The 19,353-nt window shown below is 44.6% G+C and overlaps 1 protein-coding gene across 3 annotated transcripts in view; it reads left to right on the forward strand.

The window, feature by feature from the left end:
• LOC110157880 (atrial natriuretic peptide receptor 1) overlaps positions 1 to 19,353 on the forward strand; it is a 92,387-nt gene that overhangs the window by 24,194 nt on the left and 48,840 nt on the right. For all 3 annotated transcript variants that reach the window (XR_008633417.1, XM_055163274.1, XM_055163275.1), the window contains 3 exons: positions 2,296 to 2,483; positions 4,488 to 4,601; positions 10,496 to 10,697. Coding sequence is in view for 2 of the 3 variants with exons in the window: in XM_055163274.1 (XP_055019249.1) it covers positions 2,296 to 2,483; positions 4,488 to 4,601; positions 10,496 to 10,697 (504 nt within the window). In the remaining variant the exon portion in view is untranslated. The remainder of the gene's footprint in view (positions 1 to 2,295; positions 2,484 to 4,487; positions 4,602 to 10,495; positions 10,698 to 19,353) is intronic.

The raw sequence follows: 19,353 nt of genomic DNA on the forward strand, positions 1-19,353 counted from the left end.
CGGTCCAATCTACATGTTGAAATAACGGTTATGAAGCACTTTTTATTCTTAATTCTTTGGATTTGGATGATGAGAGAAAAGAAACATATTCACAATTTTGTTAGCCTACAGAAAATATCGCAATAACTATGAGATGTGAGATGCATATCATGAAAATATCGTATCGAGAGGACTGGATATCGTTACATCCCTAATGATATGGATACAGGCATCATTTGTATATTTGACTTTACACTCAGATTTAGTTTGTGGGAGTACAGTTTATCATGTCACCCGTCGTTCCGTGTTGTGCAGTCCCGCTCCCGCTCACTCCCACAATGAGCTTTCTGAATGTGTCCCGCGCTGCACTGTTTTGCGTTGGGCCCCACAGGAAGGCTCTAAATTACAGATCATTGTTCATTCACACCACACCCACACCACTAGGCAAAGTGGGATTAGCAGTACGAGCCTGTACATGACTCCGCCCACAAGCCCAGATTAACCTGATGTGATGTGCAGGAGTTTCATTAGCGGGTGGCTGCACGCTGATTGTGTTGTGATAATGCTCTGAAGGGGGAGTGACTTAACACAAAGAGCTAGTGGAGAGAGGACTGAGAGCATCAAAAATAGAAGTGGAACTTCTACAACATGTTGATAGTGTTCTGTGAACACAGCATTCTGAAAACATGGACGTGTTTGCACTTAATATCCACAGAAATGTACTGGCTCTTTTTAAGGCCAGGGACCCCAAACTGATGAAGAGCTGGAGCAGGGACCCCGACTATATATATATATATATATATATATATATATATATATATATATATATATATAATATATATATATATATATATATATGTGTGTGTGTGTGTGTATATGTATGTATGTATATATGTATATATGTATGTATATACATTCAGCACTAGGGGAATATTCCATCGAAGTGTCTTAACAAGTCCAAAACTATCTTAAAATCCTGAGCTCAAACTAGCTCCATCTCCAGTTTAAACCTTAAGTCGTTCCATGACAGAAATAATCCTGAGTCTGACCAGAGCCACTCAGACCTGAAGTTTAAGCTGCACTTTGTGCTCACGGTGACTCTGAGAAGAACAGAGCAACAGAGCAATGACATCACAAAAATGAACTCAAAATGTGACTTTTTAAAATGATCTGATTAAACGAAAGATGAGCCACAACAAGAAATCCTGATCTGATCTGAGGAGTGAGAGGAAAGAAACAACTCCCCCCTTCTCTCCTGTTCTCTCCCTCCTCTCCTGTTCTCCTCCTCCTCTCCTGTTCTCCTCCTCCTCTCCTGTTCTCCTCCTCCTCTCCTGTTCTCCTCCTTCTCTCCTGTTCTCTCCCTCCTCTCCTGTTCTCCTCCTCCTCTCTCGTTCTCCTCCTCCTCTTTTATTCTCCTCCTCCTCTCCTGTTCTCCTCCTCCTCTGGGGTTGTGGAATAAAGTTCCCTGACCTCTTCCCAATGTGCAGTAGTACGTGTGGAGCTTAAGTTTTTTACTGTGTGTAAAAGTGAAGCTGTAAGAGAACTCTTTACATGTAGCCAAGAAGAAACGATCAAATCCACATGACGTGTTTGCAGTTTGACAGGGAGCGAGAGACGAGACAGACGTGATGAAGGAGCAAACAGACAGAACCCACTGAAAACCACTTCATCCTCATCCTTCAGAAATGTAGAAATATAAGATAAAAAAAATAAATAAAAAATTCCAAGGTCCAAACTTCTTTCTCATGTCTTTAAATGTCTCTGAGCAGATGCACAGGACACATTTCTATAAACAACCTGTCCTCCTCCTCTTCACCTGTCCTCCTCCTCTTCACCTGTCCTCCTCCTCTTCACCTGTCCTCCTCTTCACTGTCTCCTCCTCCTCCTCTTCACTTGTCCTCCTCCTCTTCACCTGTCCTCCTCTTCACCTGTCCTCCTCCTCTTCACCTGTCCTCCTCTTCACCTGTCCTCTCTCCTCTTCACCTGTCCTCCTCTCTCACCTGTCCTCCTCTCTCACCTGTCCTCCTCCTCTTCACCTGTCCTCCTCCTCTTCACCTGTCCTCCTCCTCTTCACCTGTCCTCCTCCTTTTCACCTGTCCTCCTCCTCTTCACCTGTCCTCCTCTTCACCTGTCCTCCTCCTCTTCACCTGTCCTCCTCTTCACCTGTCCTCCTCTTCACCTGTCCTCCTCCTCTTCACCTGTCCTCCTCTTCACCTGTCCTCCTCTTCACCTGTCCTCCTCTTCACCTGTCCTCCTCCTCTTCACCTGTCCTCCTCCCCTGCCCCTGTCCTAACCCTCCATCTGTTCTTCTCTTAGTCATGTTCATCTGCTGCATGCCTGACGTCTTCAGGAAGTTGATGGTTGAATTCCGCTCGGCTGACCTGCCCCATGAGCAGTACGTCTTCTTCTACATTGACGTATTTGGGGACAGTTTGAACTCTGACCCCAAGACGCCCTGGGCCCAAGGGGACGAAGAGGACGCCATCGCCAAAGATGCTTTTCAGGTGAGGGAGGGGCTAGACTCACCTGAGGGGGAGGGGCTTTAGGTGAACCCTGGCTCACTGTTAGAAGGTCCCACGACTGTCTGAACTGTTGTACGTTGTAAATACAGGGTGTCTCAAAAAATAATTTCGGAGGCCAATACATTTGGCAATTCTTGTTGAAATAACCTCAAATTTTCACAGAATGTATAGAAACAGGTCAAGATTTTATATTGAATGTTTTATTTTTGTCATTCGGTGAATCTGGGTTTCCAAACTTGTTCTCCTTATGGACTTCTTGGGGCTTCACAAGAGTTTTTCACGAACTTGCTCGACCTTCTCTTCTGATGTTGATGTTAGTACCAGATCCTATAGCCCTGCAGAAGCAGCCAAACTCTTTAAATTTTTGGTACAAAGTCCAAATTTGTTTGCCAGTTGGTAAAGTTTTTTCTAAATTTTGCATTGAAGGCTGCACAGTCTTGGGTGAGTGTGTGCAGCAGATTCCAAGATACAACGTGAACGGCTCAACTCAACCTGAAAACAGAACAAACATAAAACATTCAATAGAAAGAAAAGAAAATCTTGATTTATTTGTTTCTATACATTCTGTGAAAATGTTTGTTTTTTTCTTCAAGAATTGCCAAAATTATTGGCCTGCGAAATTATGTCAAATTTTTTGGGACAGCCTGTACTTTGGATTCCTATGGCGCTTTGGAAGTTTCTCAAAGAATGTGCAAACCAAACCCAGTCTAGTCCTGATCTAGTCTGATCTCTTTTGATAAGCCTGGACAGTACGTGAGTGGGAGACTGCTTGTGTCCTTAGGCAAGACACTTCAGCCACCTGGCCTTGTATGCATGTGATGTGTGAATGCCGGTGCAGGTTGATGGTATCTTAGCACCAGAGAAGGAAGAAAGCACAGTGAGTCTGAGCGAGTGTCCAAACACGCTCTGTTTAAGAAACCTATTGACATTGCATTATTCATCCATCCTCTGTACTTTAGCCACAGTCCATAGAAGTACTCCAGACCAGGTCCTGGTTCAGTCCTGGTCCTGGTCTAATCGTGTTTATTCTGGTCTGTGGCTGACGTCAGAGTAAGTGGATTTGTGTCTGATCTAATATTCGGCTCCAAACGCCTCTGAAGCTCCTCCTCAAACTGAAGCACAGCACAGACATCTGCTGCTCTGATAAAACACCAAACTGAAGAGACACTTCACCTTTACTCAATCAGGAGGAGATACTGATGTAGACTGATCTTTTAGTATTTCAAGTGTGGTTACAGACGACCAAACAGAGGGTTTTGGTGAAATTGCAGAGACACAGAGACACAGGGAGCATTTGATTCAAAAGACCACTCAGCTCTGAATGAGACATGTTTGATTTGTCCCTCATCTCGTCCCTCTGGTCCGTCTGGTCCTTCAGGGGTCAGAGGTCAGAGCAGGTTTACTCTTCACATGATGAATGGATGTGTGAATGAAAGAGCTCACAAACAGAGAGAAGGAGAGTAGAAAAAAAAAAGAAAAATACAGGAAACAGTGCTGAGTGAAAGAGAATGCCTCTACTTATGTCAGCACAGAAAACTCCATCCAAACTGCACAAAGTGCTCATTTATTTTCATTTGTCTAACTGTAAAAAATGTGAAATTTAGATTTGGCCCTTGTTAAAAGTCTCGATACCTGATATTTAAAACCCTGAAAAACAGTTTGCAGTCGTCCAAAGTTATTCCTCTCTTACATCCTAAATATTCACCACGATGATTTTATAAGCACTTTTCACTCTCTCACAGACCAGAGCAGCAGTTTGCAGTAAAACTAACAACTAACAGCTCACAAGTAGCATGCTAACTGTGCATTTCCTGATTCTCGGACAATAAAACGCCCTGTTTAGACCTCAACTGCTGCTTATAAAATATATCTGTACATCTTGGGCAAAACACAAATACATGAAAATAGAATATTTTCTGACTTCAAACTGAAAAAAGAAGTTGATTAAATGTGAAAAAGTGAAATTAACTTCTGTTTTTGTTTCAGAACGTGAAGATCGTGACGTACAGAGAACCACAGAACCCCGAGTACAAAGAGTTCGTCCACAACCTGAAGGAGGACGCCCTGCACATGTTCAACTACACTGTAGAAGACACACTGGTGAGGACTAAACCTGGACCCAACCTGGACTAAACCTGGACTAAACCTGGACCCAACCTGGACTAAACCTGGACTAAACCAAGACCCAACCTGGACTAAACCTGGACTGGACTAAACCTGGACTAAACCTGGACTAAACCTGGACTAAACCTGGACTAAACCTGGACCCAACCTGGACTAAACCTGGACCAAACCTGGACTAAACCTGGACTAAACCTGGACTGGACTAACCTGGACTAAACCTGGACTAAACCTGGACTAAACCTGGACTAAACCTGGACCCAACCTGGACTAAACCTGGACTAAACCTGGACCCAACCTGGACTAAACCTGGACTAAACCTGGACCCTGGACTAAACCTGGACTAAAACCTGGACTAAACCTGGACTAAACCTGGACTAAACCTGGACCTGGAAACCTGGACCCAACCTACTAAACCTGGACTAAACCAGGACTGGACCTGGACTAAACCTGGACTAAACCTGGACCCAACCTGGAAACCTGGACTAAACCTGGACTAAACCTGGACTAAACCTGGACTAAACCTGGACTAAACCAACCTGGACTAAACACCTGGACTAAACCTGGACTAAACCTGGACTGGACTAACCTGGACTAAACCTGGACTAAACCTAAACCTGGACTAAACCTGGACTAACCTGGACTAAACCTGGACTAAACCTGGACTAACCTGGACCAAACCTGGACTAAACCTGGACTAAACCTGGACTAAACCTGGACTAAACCTGGACTAAACCTGGACCCAACCTGGACTAAACCTGGACTAAACCAGGACTAAACCTGGACTAAACCTGGACTAACCTGGACTAACCTGGACTAAACCTAAACCTGGACTAAACCTGGACTAAACCTGGACTAAACCTGGACCAAACCTGGACTAAACCTGGACTAACCTGGACTAAACCTGGACTAAACCTGGACTAAACCTGGACTAAACCTGGACTAAACCTGGACTAAACCTGGACTAAAACCTGGACCAAACCAGGACTAAACCTGGACTAAACCTGGACTAAACCAGGACTAAACCTGGACTAAACCTGGACTAAACTACCTGGACTAAACTGGACTAAACCTGGACTAAACCTGGACTAAACCTGGACTAAACCTGGACTAAACCTGGACTAACCTGGACTAAACCTGGACCCAACCTGGACTAAACCTAAACCAGGACTAAACCTGGACTAAACAGGAACTAAACCTGGACTAGGACCAAACCTGGACTAAACCTGGACTAAACCTGAACTGGACTAACCTGGACTAAACCTGGACTAAACCTGGACTAAACCTGGACTAAACCTGGACTAAACCTGGACTAAAACTGGACTAAACCTGGACTAAACCTGGACCTAAACCTGGACTAAAACCTGGACCCAACCTGACTAACCTGGACAAACCGGGACTAAACCTGGACTAAACCAGGACTAAACAGGACTAAAACTGGACTAAACCGGACTAAAACCAGGACTAAACCTGGACTAAACCTGGACTAAACCTGGACTAAAACCTGGACTAAACCTGGACTAAACCTGGACTAAACCTGGACTAGGACCTGGAAAAACCAGGACTAAACCTGGACTAAAACCTGGACTAAACCTGGACTAAACCTGGACTAAACCTGGACTAAACCAGGAAAACCTGGACTAAACCCTGGACTAAACTGGAAACTGGAGACCTGGAAACCTGGACTAAACCTGGACTAAACCAGGACTAAACCTGGACTAAACCTGGACTAAACCTGGACTAAACCTGGACTAACCTGAACTAAAACCTGGACTAAACCAGGACTAAACCTGGGACTAAACCTGGACTAAACCTGGAGGACTAAAACCTGGACTAAACCGGACTAAACCTGGACTAAACCTGGAGGACTAAACCTGGAACTAAACCACCTAACCAGGACTAAACCAGGACTAAACCTAAACCTGGACTAAACCTGGACTAAACAGGACTAAACCTGGACTAAACTGGACTAAACTGGACTAGGACTAAACCTGGACTAAACCAGGACTAAACCTGGACTAAACCTGGACTAAACCTGGACTAAACCTGGACTAAACCTGGACCTAAACCAGGACTAAAACCTGGACTAACCACTGGACTGGACCAGGACTAAACCTGGACCCCTGGACTAAACCTGGACTGGACTGGAAAACCTGGACTAAACCCACCCTGGACTAAACCTGGACTAAACCTGGACTAAACCATGGACTAAACCTGGACTAAACCTGGACTAAACCTGGACTAAACCTGACTAAACCTGGACTAAACCTGGACTAAAACCTGGACCCAAACCTGGACTAAACCTGGACTAAACCAGGACTAAACCTGGACTAAAACCTGGACTAAACCTGGACTAAACCTGGACCTGGACCCAACCTGGGACTAAACCTGGACTAAACCAGGACTGGACTAAACCTGGACCCACTAAACCTGGACTAAACCTGGACTAAACCAGGACTAAACCTGGACTAAACCTGGACTAGACTAAACCAGGACTAAACCTGGACTAACCTGGACTAAACCTGGACTAAACCTGGACTACTAAACCTGGACTAAACCTGGACTAAACCTAAACCTGGACTAAACCTGGACTAAACCTGGACTAAACCTGGACTAAACCTGGACCTGGACTAAACCTGGACTAAACCTGGACTAAACCTGGACTGGACAACCGAACCAGGACTAAACCTGGACTAAACCTGGACTAAACCTGGACCCAACCTGGAACTAAACCTGGACTAAACCTGGACTAAACCAGGAAACCAGGACTAAACCTGGACTAAACCTGGACTAAACCTGGGACTAAACCTGGACTAAAACCTGGACTAAACCTGGACCAAAACCTAAACTGGAAACAAAACCAGGACTAAACCTGGACTAAAACCTGGACTAAACCTGGACTAAACCTGGACCAAACCAGGACTAAACCTGGACTAAACCAGGACCAAACCTGGACTAAACCTGGACTAAACCAGGACCAAACCTGGACCCAACCAGGACTAAACCTGGACCAAACCAGGACTAAACCAGGACTAAACCAGGACCAAACCAGGACTAAACCTGGACTAAACCAGAACTAAACCTGGACTAAACCAGGACTAAACCTGGACTAGACCTGGACCGAACCAGGACTAAACCTGGACTAAACCTGGACTAAACCTGGACTAAACCTGGACTAAACCAGGACTAAACCAGGACTAAACCTGGACTAAACCAGGACTAAACCTGGACTAAACCTGGACTAAACCTGGACCCAACCTGGACTAAACCTGGACTAAACCTGGACTAGACCTGGACCGAACCAGGACTAAACCTGGACTAAACCTGGACTAAACCTGGACCCAACCTGGACTAAACCTGGACTAAACCTGGACCAAACCAGGACTAAACCTGGACTAAACCTGGACTAAACCAGGACTAAACCTGGACTAAACCTGGACTAAACCTGGACCAAACCAGGACTAAACCAGGACTAAACCAGGACTAAACCAGGACTAAACCTGGACTAAACCTGGACTAAACCTGGACCAAACCAGGACTAAACCTGGACTAAACCAGGACCAAACCTGGACTAAACCTGGACTAAACCAGGACCAAAACTGGAGTAAACCAGGACTAAACCTGGACCAAACCAGGACTAAACCAGGACTAAACCAGAACTAAACCTGGACTAAACCAGGACTAAACCTGGACTAAACCAGGACTAAACCTGGACTAAACCTGGACTAAACCAGGACTAAACCTGGACTAAACCAGGACTAAACCTGGACTAAACCTGGACTAAACCTGGACTAAACCTGGACCGAACCAGGACTAAACCAGGACTAAACCTGGACTAAACCTGGACTAAACCAGGACTAAACCTGGACTAAACCTGGACTAAACCTGGACCAAACCAGGACTAAACCTGGGCTAAACCAGGACTAAACCTGGACTAAACCTGGACTAAACCTGGACTAAACCTGGACTAAACCAGGACTAAACCTGGACTAAACCTGGACTAAACCTGGACCCAACCTGGACTAAACCTGGACTAAACCTGGACTAGACCTGGACCGAACCAGGACTAAACCTGGACTAAACCTGGACTAAACCTGGACCCAACCTGGACTAAACCTGGACTAAACCTGGACCAAACCAGGACTAAACCTGGACTAAACCAGGACTAAACCAGGACTAAACCTGGACTAAACCTGGACTAAACCTGGACCAAACCAGGACTAAACCAGGACTAAACCAGGACTAAACCTGGACTAAACCTGGACTAAACCTGGACCAAACCAGGACTAAACCTGGACTAAACCAGGACCAAACCTGGACTAAACCTGGACTAAACCAGGACCAAACCTGGACTAAACCAGGACTAAACCTGGACCAAACCAGGACTAACCAGGGACTAAACCAGGACTAAACCTGGACTAAACCAGGACTAAACCTGGACTAAACCAGGACTAAACCTGGACTAAACCAGGACTAAACCTGGACTAAACCTGGACTAAACCTGGAAAACCTGGACTAAACCAGGACTAAACCAGACTACTAAACCTGGACTAAACTGGACTAAACCAGGACTAAACCTGGACTAAACCTGGACTAAACCTGGACTAACAAACCAGGACTAAACCTGGGCTAAACCAGGACTAAACCTGGACTAAACCTGGACTAAACCAGGACTAAACCTGGACTAAACCTGGACTAAACCTGGACCAAACCAGGACTAAACCTGGGCCCAACCTGGACTAAACCAGGACTAAACCAGGACTAAACCTGGACTAAACCTGGACTAAACCTGGACCAAACCAGGACTAAACCTGGACTAAACCAGGACTAAACCTGGACTAAACCTGGACTAAACCTGGACTAAACCTGGACTAAACCTGGACTAAACCAGGACTAAACCTGGACTAAACCTGGACCAAACCTGGACTAAACCTGGACTAAACCAGGACCAAACCTGGACTAAACCAGGACTAAACCTGGACCAAACCAGGACTAAACCAGGACTAAACCAGGACCAAACCAGGACTAAACCTGGACTAAACCAGAACTAAACCTGGACTAAACCAGGACTAAACCTGGACTAAACCAGGACTAAACCTGGACTAAACCTGGACTGAACCAGGACTAAACCTGGACCGAACCAGGACTAAACCTGGACTAAACCTGGACTAAACCTGGACTAAACCTGGACCAAACCAGGACTAAACCTGGGCTAAACCAGGACTAAACCAGGACTAAACCTTGACTAAACCAGGACTAAACCAGGACCAGAAATGAGGACTAAACCAAAAGCAGAGCCCAGCAGTGAAGACTACAGTGGTGCTGTGTGGTTGGACCCCCTTGAAAACGAGATGGTGACACATCTCATGGGGCTTATCCTCCAAACAAATACATTCAAATTCAAATTGATGGACCACAGGTGCTGGGCCCAGTGTCACCTCTGGGAGCCGGGTCAGACCCTTGTGAGCTTGTGACTCACAACACGGCCGTCCAATCAGACTGGTTTGTTTCAGTGACACTAAGAATTATCATTTACAATCAAAATCACTTTTCTCTCTCCTCAGATGAACAGAGTTTAAAGCTCGACTCATTGATTCTGCAGAAATGCTTTTCAGTTCTCTGTGACATTTTTGTCCTCTCTTTTTTTTGACGGCCCGTGTGTGTCCCTGATTGGCTAATCCACCTGTCAATCACACCCATGTTAACGAAATTCACCAGAGAGCAGATTTGCATCTTCAGAAAGTATTTAAGTGTGTAGATCTCAGGACCAGGACTGAACCAGGTCTAAATCAGGACTTTACTCAACTAGGACCAGAATCAACCAGGACTGGCCCTAAACCAGAAGGGCTAACCACTCTGCCACTGTCTTTCAGATGAACATTATCGCTGGAGGTTTTTACGACGGTCTGATGCTCTACATTCACGCTCTGAACGAGTCCCTCACAGAACTCGCCAGAACTGGACCGAACCAGACCCACAGACGGGACCAGATCCACGGATTAGACCTGACCCACGAACCAGCGCGTCCCGGAGGACAGGAGGTGACCCGGAGGATGTGGAACCGCACCTACTACGGTTTGTGTCAGATGCCCTCCCGTCCTCTCCCCGTGTGTCAGATGCCCTCCCGTCCCCTCCCCGTGTGTCAGATGCCCTCCCGTCCCCTCCCCGTGTGTCAGATGCCCTCCCGTCCCCTCCCCGTGTGTCAGATGCCCTCCCGTCCTTCTGTGTATGGGTTTCAGTGTGGAGGAGTTTATTCATCTTTCAGAAAATATATTATATTTGGTTTGAAGTTATTATTTGCTATGGCAAGAGTGTGTTTAAAGAGCAGATGATGTTTTCATGTTGTTCTAATTGTGACTTGGTACCGGAGCTAAAATATGTATCATCATTTTACATCAGTCAAGTGACACTTTGTTGAACAAATAGTATACAAGGAAAGTACAAAAATACAGGAAGTGTGCGTGAGCTGGAAAACAGAATCCCTCTGCTTATGTCATCAACTGGAACACTCCATCCAAAATGCCAAGAGTTTACACACAAGGAAGGACTTCTTCTGACACGTGAAACCTTCATTTCACTAATTAAAGCTGTGCTCTTGTATTTCTATCAGCCTAATCACATCTGTTGTACCATTTAGACACGTCTGGTCCTTGTTTATATTATGCTTATAATAGTTACTGACCCAGGAACCAGGACTAAACCAAGACTAAACCAGGACTGAACCAGGACTAATGCAGAACTGATCCAGGACTGAACCAGGACTGAACCAGGACTGAACCAGGACTGAACCAGGACTTAACCAGGACTAAACCAGGACTAAACCAGGACTAAACCAGGACTGAACCAGGACTGAACCAAGAATAAAGCAGAACTAAACCAGGACTGAACCAGGACTATGTAGTGTTGTAGTACTCGAAATTGGTCTTGAAACCGGCCTCAAGACTGTTTTTTTATGGTCTTTTTTACGGTCTTGATCTCGTCTCGAACCCAAGCACGTTTGGACTTTGGCTGGTCTCGGTCTTGATGGTGCTTTGTCTCTTTAAAAGTTTTGGTCTTGTCTCGGTCTCGGCTTTCAGAGGTCTTGGTCTTGTCCTGGTTTTAGGACCCTGTAGTCTCGGACTGGTCTTGGTCTTGTTTACTGACTTTACTGACTACAACACTAGAATTATGTGTGGTCACCTGTTACGTGCTCTTCCACTGGGCTGGGGGCAGGTGCTGGGGGCAGGTGTTGGGGGCAGGTGTTGGGGGCAGGTGCTGGGGGCAGGTGCTGGGGCAGGTGCTGGGGGCAGGTGCTGGGGGCAGGTGTTGGGGGCAGGTGCTCTGGGTCTCTGGAGCGTTGATGGTCCTGGGTTCAGACTTTTGGCGCATGTTTCTTTGTGTGCTTTAATAACAGTGTTTGAGCTGATGGAGGCACTTGTGAGCGCGTGCGGACGGATCGATCTGGAGAGGATCATTGTGCTTCTTTGTGCAGTAGAAATCCCATTGATCACAGGAGCACTTCTGTACAGACAGACAGGGACCAGGGCCAAGTAGCATGTCACTGCAGATCATAAAACAGGATCTTCTGTTTAAGCAGGACTGAACTCTCACATATTTGGGACATAAATGTGAATAATGGAAGGATTACATTTCACATTCGATACAAAATTTTAAAGGTTACAGAAAAAGATGATTTAGTATTAGACTGAAGATCAGATACAGAAAACTGGCATCAAAATGTGCCTGGCAAGTCCAGACTGAACTCTCTGTGTATTTTTACATAGATTCATATCAGTCTCTACGTCTCGAGCCAGAACCAGACACCAGCGTCCAATCAGATTAGTTTATTTCAGTGACACATGTGAAACAGAGAACAGCTTATTGGTCACCAAACCAGCACTGAACTAGGTACTAAAGCAGAACTGAACCAGGACTGAACCAGGTACTAAAGCAGGACTAAAGCAAAACTGAAGCAGGACTATGTCAGGGATTGAACCAAGACTGAACCAGGACTGAGCCAGGGACTAAACAAGGACTAAACCTTTTTCTTATTTCAGTGACACATGTGAAACACAGAAGCTCATTGGTCATCATGAAGAAGTGTCAGATGAAGAGTTTAGCACTTCGCTCACTGATTCTATATAAATCTGTCATGTTTGTCAGTCCTGTGATATGCAGCCATGTTTGTTTGGATACAGATGTGTCCCTGATTGGCTGATCCACCTGTCAATCACACTCTGAACTCGGGCAGAGTCACAGTAACCAGACTTAATTCTTTGTAAAGTGTTAGAGAAGTGTGTGTTCTGGATCCCAGACAAGGTAAAAATGCAGATGTTGCCTAATTTTGTGTGATAAAATGAATCAGTTGACAAACCCTGTGCTACGATTGTGTTACCTTCAGCACAGTGTTGAGGACTGTCATGTTTGGTGTGTGTAGGTGCTTCTTTAAGGGTGGATCTTCATGTAGGGACATAAAAAATGGGGGAAAAGGCATTTGAGAAAAATGCATTTCAGGTTAAATCTATACCTGCAGCTTGACTGAATAAGAAGAAATAATAAAGCCTGAGTGATCTGAGTGATGTTCTGATGTTCTGACATAATCCATCAGTGTGGATTCTAGGACTGTTCTACACTCTGTGCTTCACTGGCTCTGACCAACAAACCTACATCAAATAACCATGTGAGTCCCCAGAACTGAGCTCAGACCAAGTCCAGACCAAGTCCAGACCAAGTCCAGACCAAGTCCAGACCAAGTTCTCAGTCCAGTCTGGGGTTTCCTTTGGCCCTGGTCCTATCTCACTCTGCACCAGTGCTACACACACTGTGTCAGAGGCCAAGAATGTACAGTATGTCCTGAAGGACTGAACCAGGACTGAACCAAGACTGAACCAAGACTGGACCAGGACTGAACCAAGACTGAACCAAGACTGAACCAAGACTGGACCAGGATTGAACCAGGCCTAAAGCAGGACTTAAGCAGGACTTAAACAGGACTTAAACAGGACTTAAACAGGACTTAAACAGGACTTAAACAGGACTTAAGCAGGACTTAAACAGGACTTAAGCAGGACTTAAACAGGACTACAGGAGTAAGATACTTGGTGCTGATATTGAACATTTTGGTGGATTTAGTGGAACCGATAAATTATCTGTTCAGCCTATATTCCATTTTAGTCTCTTAGAGTAGTAAGATGATTTACTGGCCAATATTGGCCCAAAATGTCTCATAATGTTAAAGTTGTATTTTTACAAAGCTGTTCTAACAGTTGCAAAACACATTTGGATCATTTTTTCCTCATGCTGTTTGTGTTTAAATATTCAATAAATGATTCAGTCTCTGTCCTGGAATCAGCTGATATCGGGTATCACAGATACTTCAAGCCAAAGTCTGGACTTTGGCTTTAAGCAGGACTGAAGCAGGATCAGACCTAAAGTGGGCCAAAGTTCAGTCTCTGTACTGTACATGTGTGTTACAATGTGCTCATGTCTGCAGCCAAACACACTGATGTAAAACTACATGTGGTTTGAATTTGTGCTCAGAGCAGCTCCTCTTTGGTCTGAAACCAGATCTGAACCAGAACTGAACCAGGACTGAACCAGGACTGAACCAGGACTGAACCAGGAGAGCGAGGCAGAGGGGAGAAAACGAGGAGATTTTTTTTTTTTTTCTGTCGGGTTCACTTCATCATGTAATTTCTTCTTTAAAAACAAAACACAACACTCTGTTCCACCTTGTGACATCATCAGATGGTAATCCAGAAAACTACAGATTACAAATTTGCAGCTCTTGTTTTTCGCCTCATTTGAACTGCTTCACTCCTCAGTGCAGCTACAGCTGGAGTCCGTGCGCCCTCTGCTGGTGAAACAGAGCAGGGCGTGTGCAGTTGTGTTTTGTGGCTCTAAATTTAAACCCAGTGGAGGATCCAGATGTTTCCTCACTCACAGGAAGTGACTGTGCCCTTAGCGTTAGCATTTCCCCTGTTTACTTCCTGTTAGCATGTCCTGGGTTAGCCTAGTGTCCTGTCGCTGGCTTTTTCTTTCTGACACAATCTGAGTCTTAATAATAATAATAATAATAATAATAATAATAATAATAATAATAATAATAGTGATGTAAAGAATCAGTACGGCTCTTTGTTGTTTTTTACATTTTATTGCTTTCAAAAGTATTAAAAATCAGATACAGATCAATACTCGCTCGAGTACTGAAACTAGATTAGAAGACATTTTCAACATTCAACATCCAGTTGGATCAATCAGATTGTGAGTGTGTGAGATTGTGTATTCTGTCAGTCGTAATGTGAGGAATTTCTGACACTGCTGCAGTTTTCTGCTTTATTGTCGTTCACAAACAAGGATCTTGGTATTTTAGCAAAACAAACACACACACACACACACACAGACACAGACATACACACACACAGACACACACACACACACACACACACACACACAGACACACACACACACACACACACACAGACACAGACATACACACACACAGACACACACACACACACACACACACACACACACACACACACACACACACACACAGACACAGACACACACACACAGACACACACACACACAGACACAGACATACACACACAGACACACACACACACAGACACACACACAGACACACACGCACACACACACACACACACAGACACACACACACACACAGACACACACACACACACACACAGACACACACCACACAGACATACACACACAGACACACACGCACACACACACACACACACACACAGACACACACACACACACAGACACACACACACACACACACAGACACACACACACACACACACACAGACACACACACACACAGACACAGACACACACACACAGACACACACGCACACACACACACACACACACACACACACACAGACACACACAGACACACACACACACAGACACACACACACACAGACACACACACACAGACACACACGCACACACACACACACACACACGCAGACACACGCAGACACACACACACGCACAGACACACACACACAGACACACGCAGACACACATGCACACGCACGCACACACACACGCACACACATGCACACACACAGACACACATGCACACACATACACGCACACACGCACGCACACCCCAACACACACACAGACACACACACTCACACACACACATACACGCACACACACACACACACACACACGCACACACACGCACATGCACACACATGCACACACGCACACACACGCACACAGACACACACATGCACATGGTCATGTAATCTTGATTTGTTCATGTCTTATCATTATAATAATAATAATTATTGTTGTCATTATAAAATGAGTGTTAATGATGAGTTCTATTTGGCTATTTAACATTTTCAAGTGAATAACATACAAATTAATGAAAAATATGTTTAAAGTTTGTGTCATGTGGTGGTTGTGAATGGTTGGTAATAATCCAGCCTTGACACTGACAGAACAGAACAGAACCTTAGACTAGTACACACATGGACACTATGAACCTACTGCACCACCGACCATTACACACATATACTACCAAAGAAAGTACCACTATGTAAAGGAGCACTGTGTTGTGAATGTACAGCACAGTGCAGTCAATGTAGTGAAGTAAAACTAAAAAGTACTGACTGTAAAATGTACCTTATTTTCGGCACTATAGGGAGAAGGACTGCACGTCTTATAATCCAGAGCGCCTTATATATGAATTTATTGGAGTGTCTTAGTACGACTTTAGTAAAGTACAAAGCCGCTCCACTTGCAGCATTATGGCTCCTGTAGTCAGGAGCATCAGGAGTAATACAGACTGTGTTTCCTTTTAATATCAAGATGCACCTGTCAAGAGACACACTCACAACGCCCACTTTAAACTCAAGGCTGTTCTAAAGTGAAAGTGCGTTTAGCTGCGTGGGAGCAGTGGATGAGAGAAGGAGAACACACATTCACCAAGACAGAGAGACAGCGCCGAGCCACTTACACCACAATCTGCCAACGGATCGTGGATGCCCAGGCTAAGGACAGTGTTGGAAAGGTTACTTTTAAAATGTATTCCCCTACAGATTACAGATTACACACACCAAAATGTAGTTTGTAACATAATCCATTAAATTACTTAAAGTGAGTAACGTAATCTGAATACTTTGAATTACTTGATATTGTCATGCTTTTTTGTTTAGTTCTGGTTTAGTCCTGGTTTTAGTCCCGGTTTAGACCTAGTTACCTCTGCCAAGGAGGTTATGTTTTTGCCGGCGTTTGTTTGTTTGTCTGTCTGTTTGTTTGTTTGTCTGTTGGCAACATAACTCAAAATGTTATGAACTGATTTTGATGAAATTTTCAGGATTTGTTGGAAATGTGAAAAGGAAGAACTGATTTCATTTTGGGGGTGATCCGGAAGAAATCCTGGATTCTGGATCACTTTGAAATTTTAGTTAACATTGTGGTAAATGGGGCCAAAAATTTAGTTTCTCAATATCTGAGTTAATTATTGACCAAACCCCATGAAATTTGACTCAGGGATGGACAATGGGATCCTCTTTCATATTCCAAATTGAAAGATACGAGACAAATATTTATGGAAAACACAATTAATATGAGGGGGACTGTAGTCCTTGGCGGAGGTCTGCACTCTCTGAGTGCTTTTTTAGTTTAGTTCTAGTTTAGCCCTGGTTTTAGTCCTGGTTTAGTACTAGTTTAGTTCTGGTTTTAGTCCTGGTTTAGTTCTTGTTTAGTCCTAGTTTAGTTCTGGTTTTAGTCCTGGTTTAGTCCTAGTTTAGTTCTGGTTTTAGTCCTGGTTTAGTTCTTGTTTAGTCCTAGTTTAGTTCTGGTTTTAGTCCTGGTTTAACCCAAAATGTGAAAACAGAAAATTACCGCCCTGTAATCCATTTATTTCAACAAAGTAACTGTAATCCAATTACCACTCACTGAAACAGTAACTGTAACTGAATACAGTTACTTATAATTTGTACTCTGATTACGTAACTTTGGTACATTAATCTGTTACTCCCCAACACTGGCTAAGGATCAGTATCAACTGTGGTCCGAGCTTTCACCAAGACCAGAATCATCACTGAACTGAACTCCAGGGAACAGTAACCACACTGACTCGGATCATGACAGATGTGGACGTGTGGACGCCAGAATCACCCAGCTGTTTGAACTATTATGACTTATTGTGAATACACGGACAATTTAGCATCTCAGACAGTATTTTATTTACACGTTACAGTTGAACAAAGTTTGACTGACTTATCTAACTGTTGTATTTCATGTAATGCGCCTTATAATCCAGAGCGTCCTATAGTGCACAATATACAGTACTAACTAAAGTACAGATACCCAAAAATGATACTTAAGTACATTTTATAGTGTATACTTTTTTATTTTACTTTACTACACTTGAGAAAAGGCATCTTTACTTTCTTCTCCATTACATTTTTGAAGTGGACTGAAAAGTAAAAAAGTACTTTTGAGATGATTTTAGTTCAAGTCCCTCACATTGTTTAGTTTCACTTTCTCATTAATCAAAGTGAAGTCGTCCAAACAAACTCATCTCATCTCATCTCTCCTCTCCTCCTGTCCTCCTCTCTTCTTCTGCACGCCTCCTTCTTCTCTATCTTCCTCATCTCTCCTTTCCTCCTGTTGTCCTCTCCTCTTCTCTCTCTTCCTCGTCTCTCCTCTCCTCCTGTCATCCTCTCCTCTTCTCTCTCTTCCTCATCTCTCCTTTCCTCCTGTCGTCCTCTCCTCTTCTCTCTCTTCCTCATCTCTCCTTTCCTCCTGTCGTCCTCTCCTCTTCTCTCTCTTCCTCATCTCTCCTTTCCTCCTGTCATCCTCTCCTCTTCTCTCTCTTCCTCATCTCTCCTTTCCTCCTGTCGTCCTCTCCTCTTCTCTCTCTTCCTCATCTCTCCTTTCCTCCTGTCGTCCTCTCCTCTTCTCTCTCTTCCTCATCTCTCCTTTCCTCCTGTCGTCCTCTCCTCTTCTGCATGCCTCCCTCTTCTCTCTCTTCATCATGTGTTTTTCTTTCGTGGGATGTTTCAGAAGATGTTGTGACAGATCCCATCCTCTCTCCTCTTCCTCTCTTTCTTCTGTCTGTCTCCTCTCTCCTCCTCCTCCTCTCCCCTTCTCTCTTACCTCTTCCCTTCTCGCCCTCCACACATTGCAGACACATTTCACTTCTCTCATCCCCATTCTATATCTCCTCCTCCTCCTCTTTCCTTCTCCTCTTTTTTTCTTGACGTCATTTTGAGTTTGATGGATCACAAACTCTAAAGTCAGACCTTCTCTGACCTCATCTGGGACTCAAGACAAGTCCTGGATTAGTTCTGGTTTGGTCCAGGTTTGGTCCTGGTTTAGTCCTGGTTTGGTCCTGGTTTAGTCCTGGTTTAGTCCTGGTTTGGTCCTGGTTTGGTCCTGGTTTAGTCCTGGTTTGGTCCTGGTTTAGTCCTGGTTTAGTCCTGGTTTGGTCCTGGTTTGGTCCTGGTTTAGTCCTGGTTTGGTCTTGGTTTAGTCCTGGTTTGGTCCTGGTTTAGTTCTGGTTTAGTTCTGGTTCAGTCCTGGTTTAGTCCTGGTTTAGTTCTGGTTTAGTTCTGGTTTAGTCCTGGTTTGGTCCTGGTTTAGTCCTGGTTTGGACCTGGTTTAGTTCTGGTTTAGTTCTGGTTCAGTCCTGGTTTAGTCCTGGTTTAGTTCTAGTTTGGTCCTGGTTCTCATCTTGAGAGACGTT

Source organism: Boleophthalmus pectinirostris, unplaced genomic scaffold (assembly GCF_026225935.1).
Source record: "Boleophthalmus pectinirostris isolate CB_2022bp ecotype Guang Dong unplaced genomic scaffold, ASM2622593v1 HiC_scaffold_6, whole genome shotgun sequence".
Classification (NCBI taxonomy): Eukaryota; Metazoa; Chordata; class Actinopteri; order Gobiiformes; family Gobiidae; genus Boleophthalmus; species Boleophthalmus pectinirostris.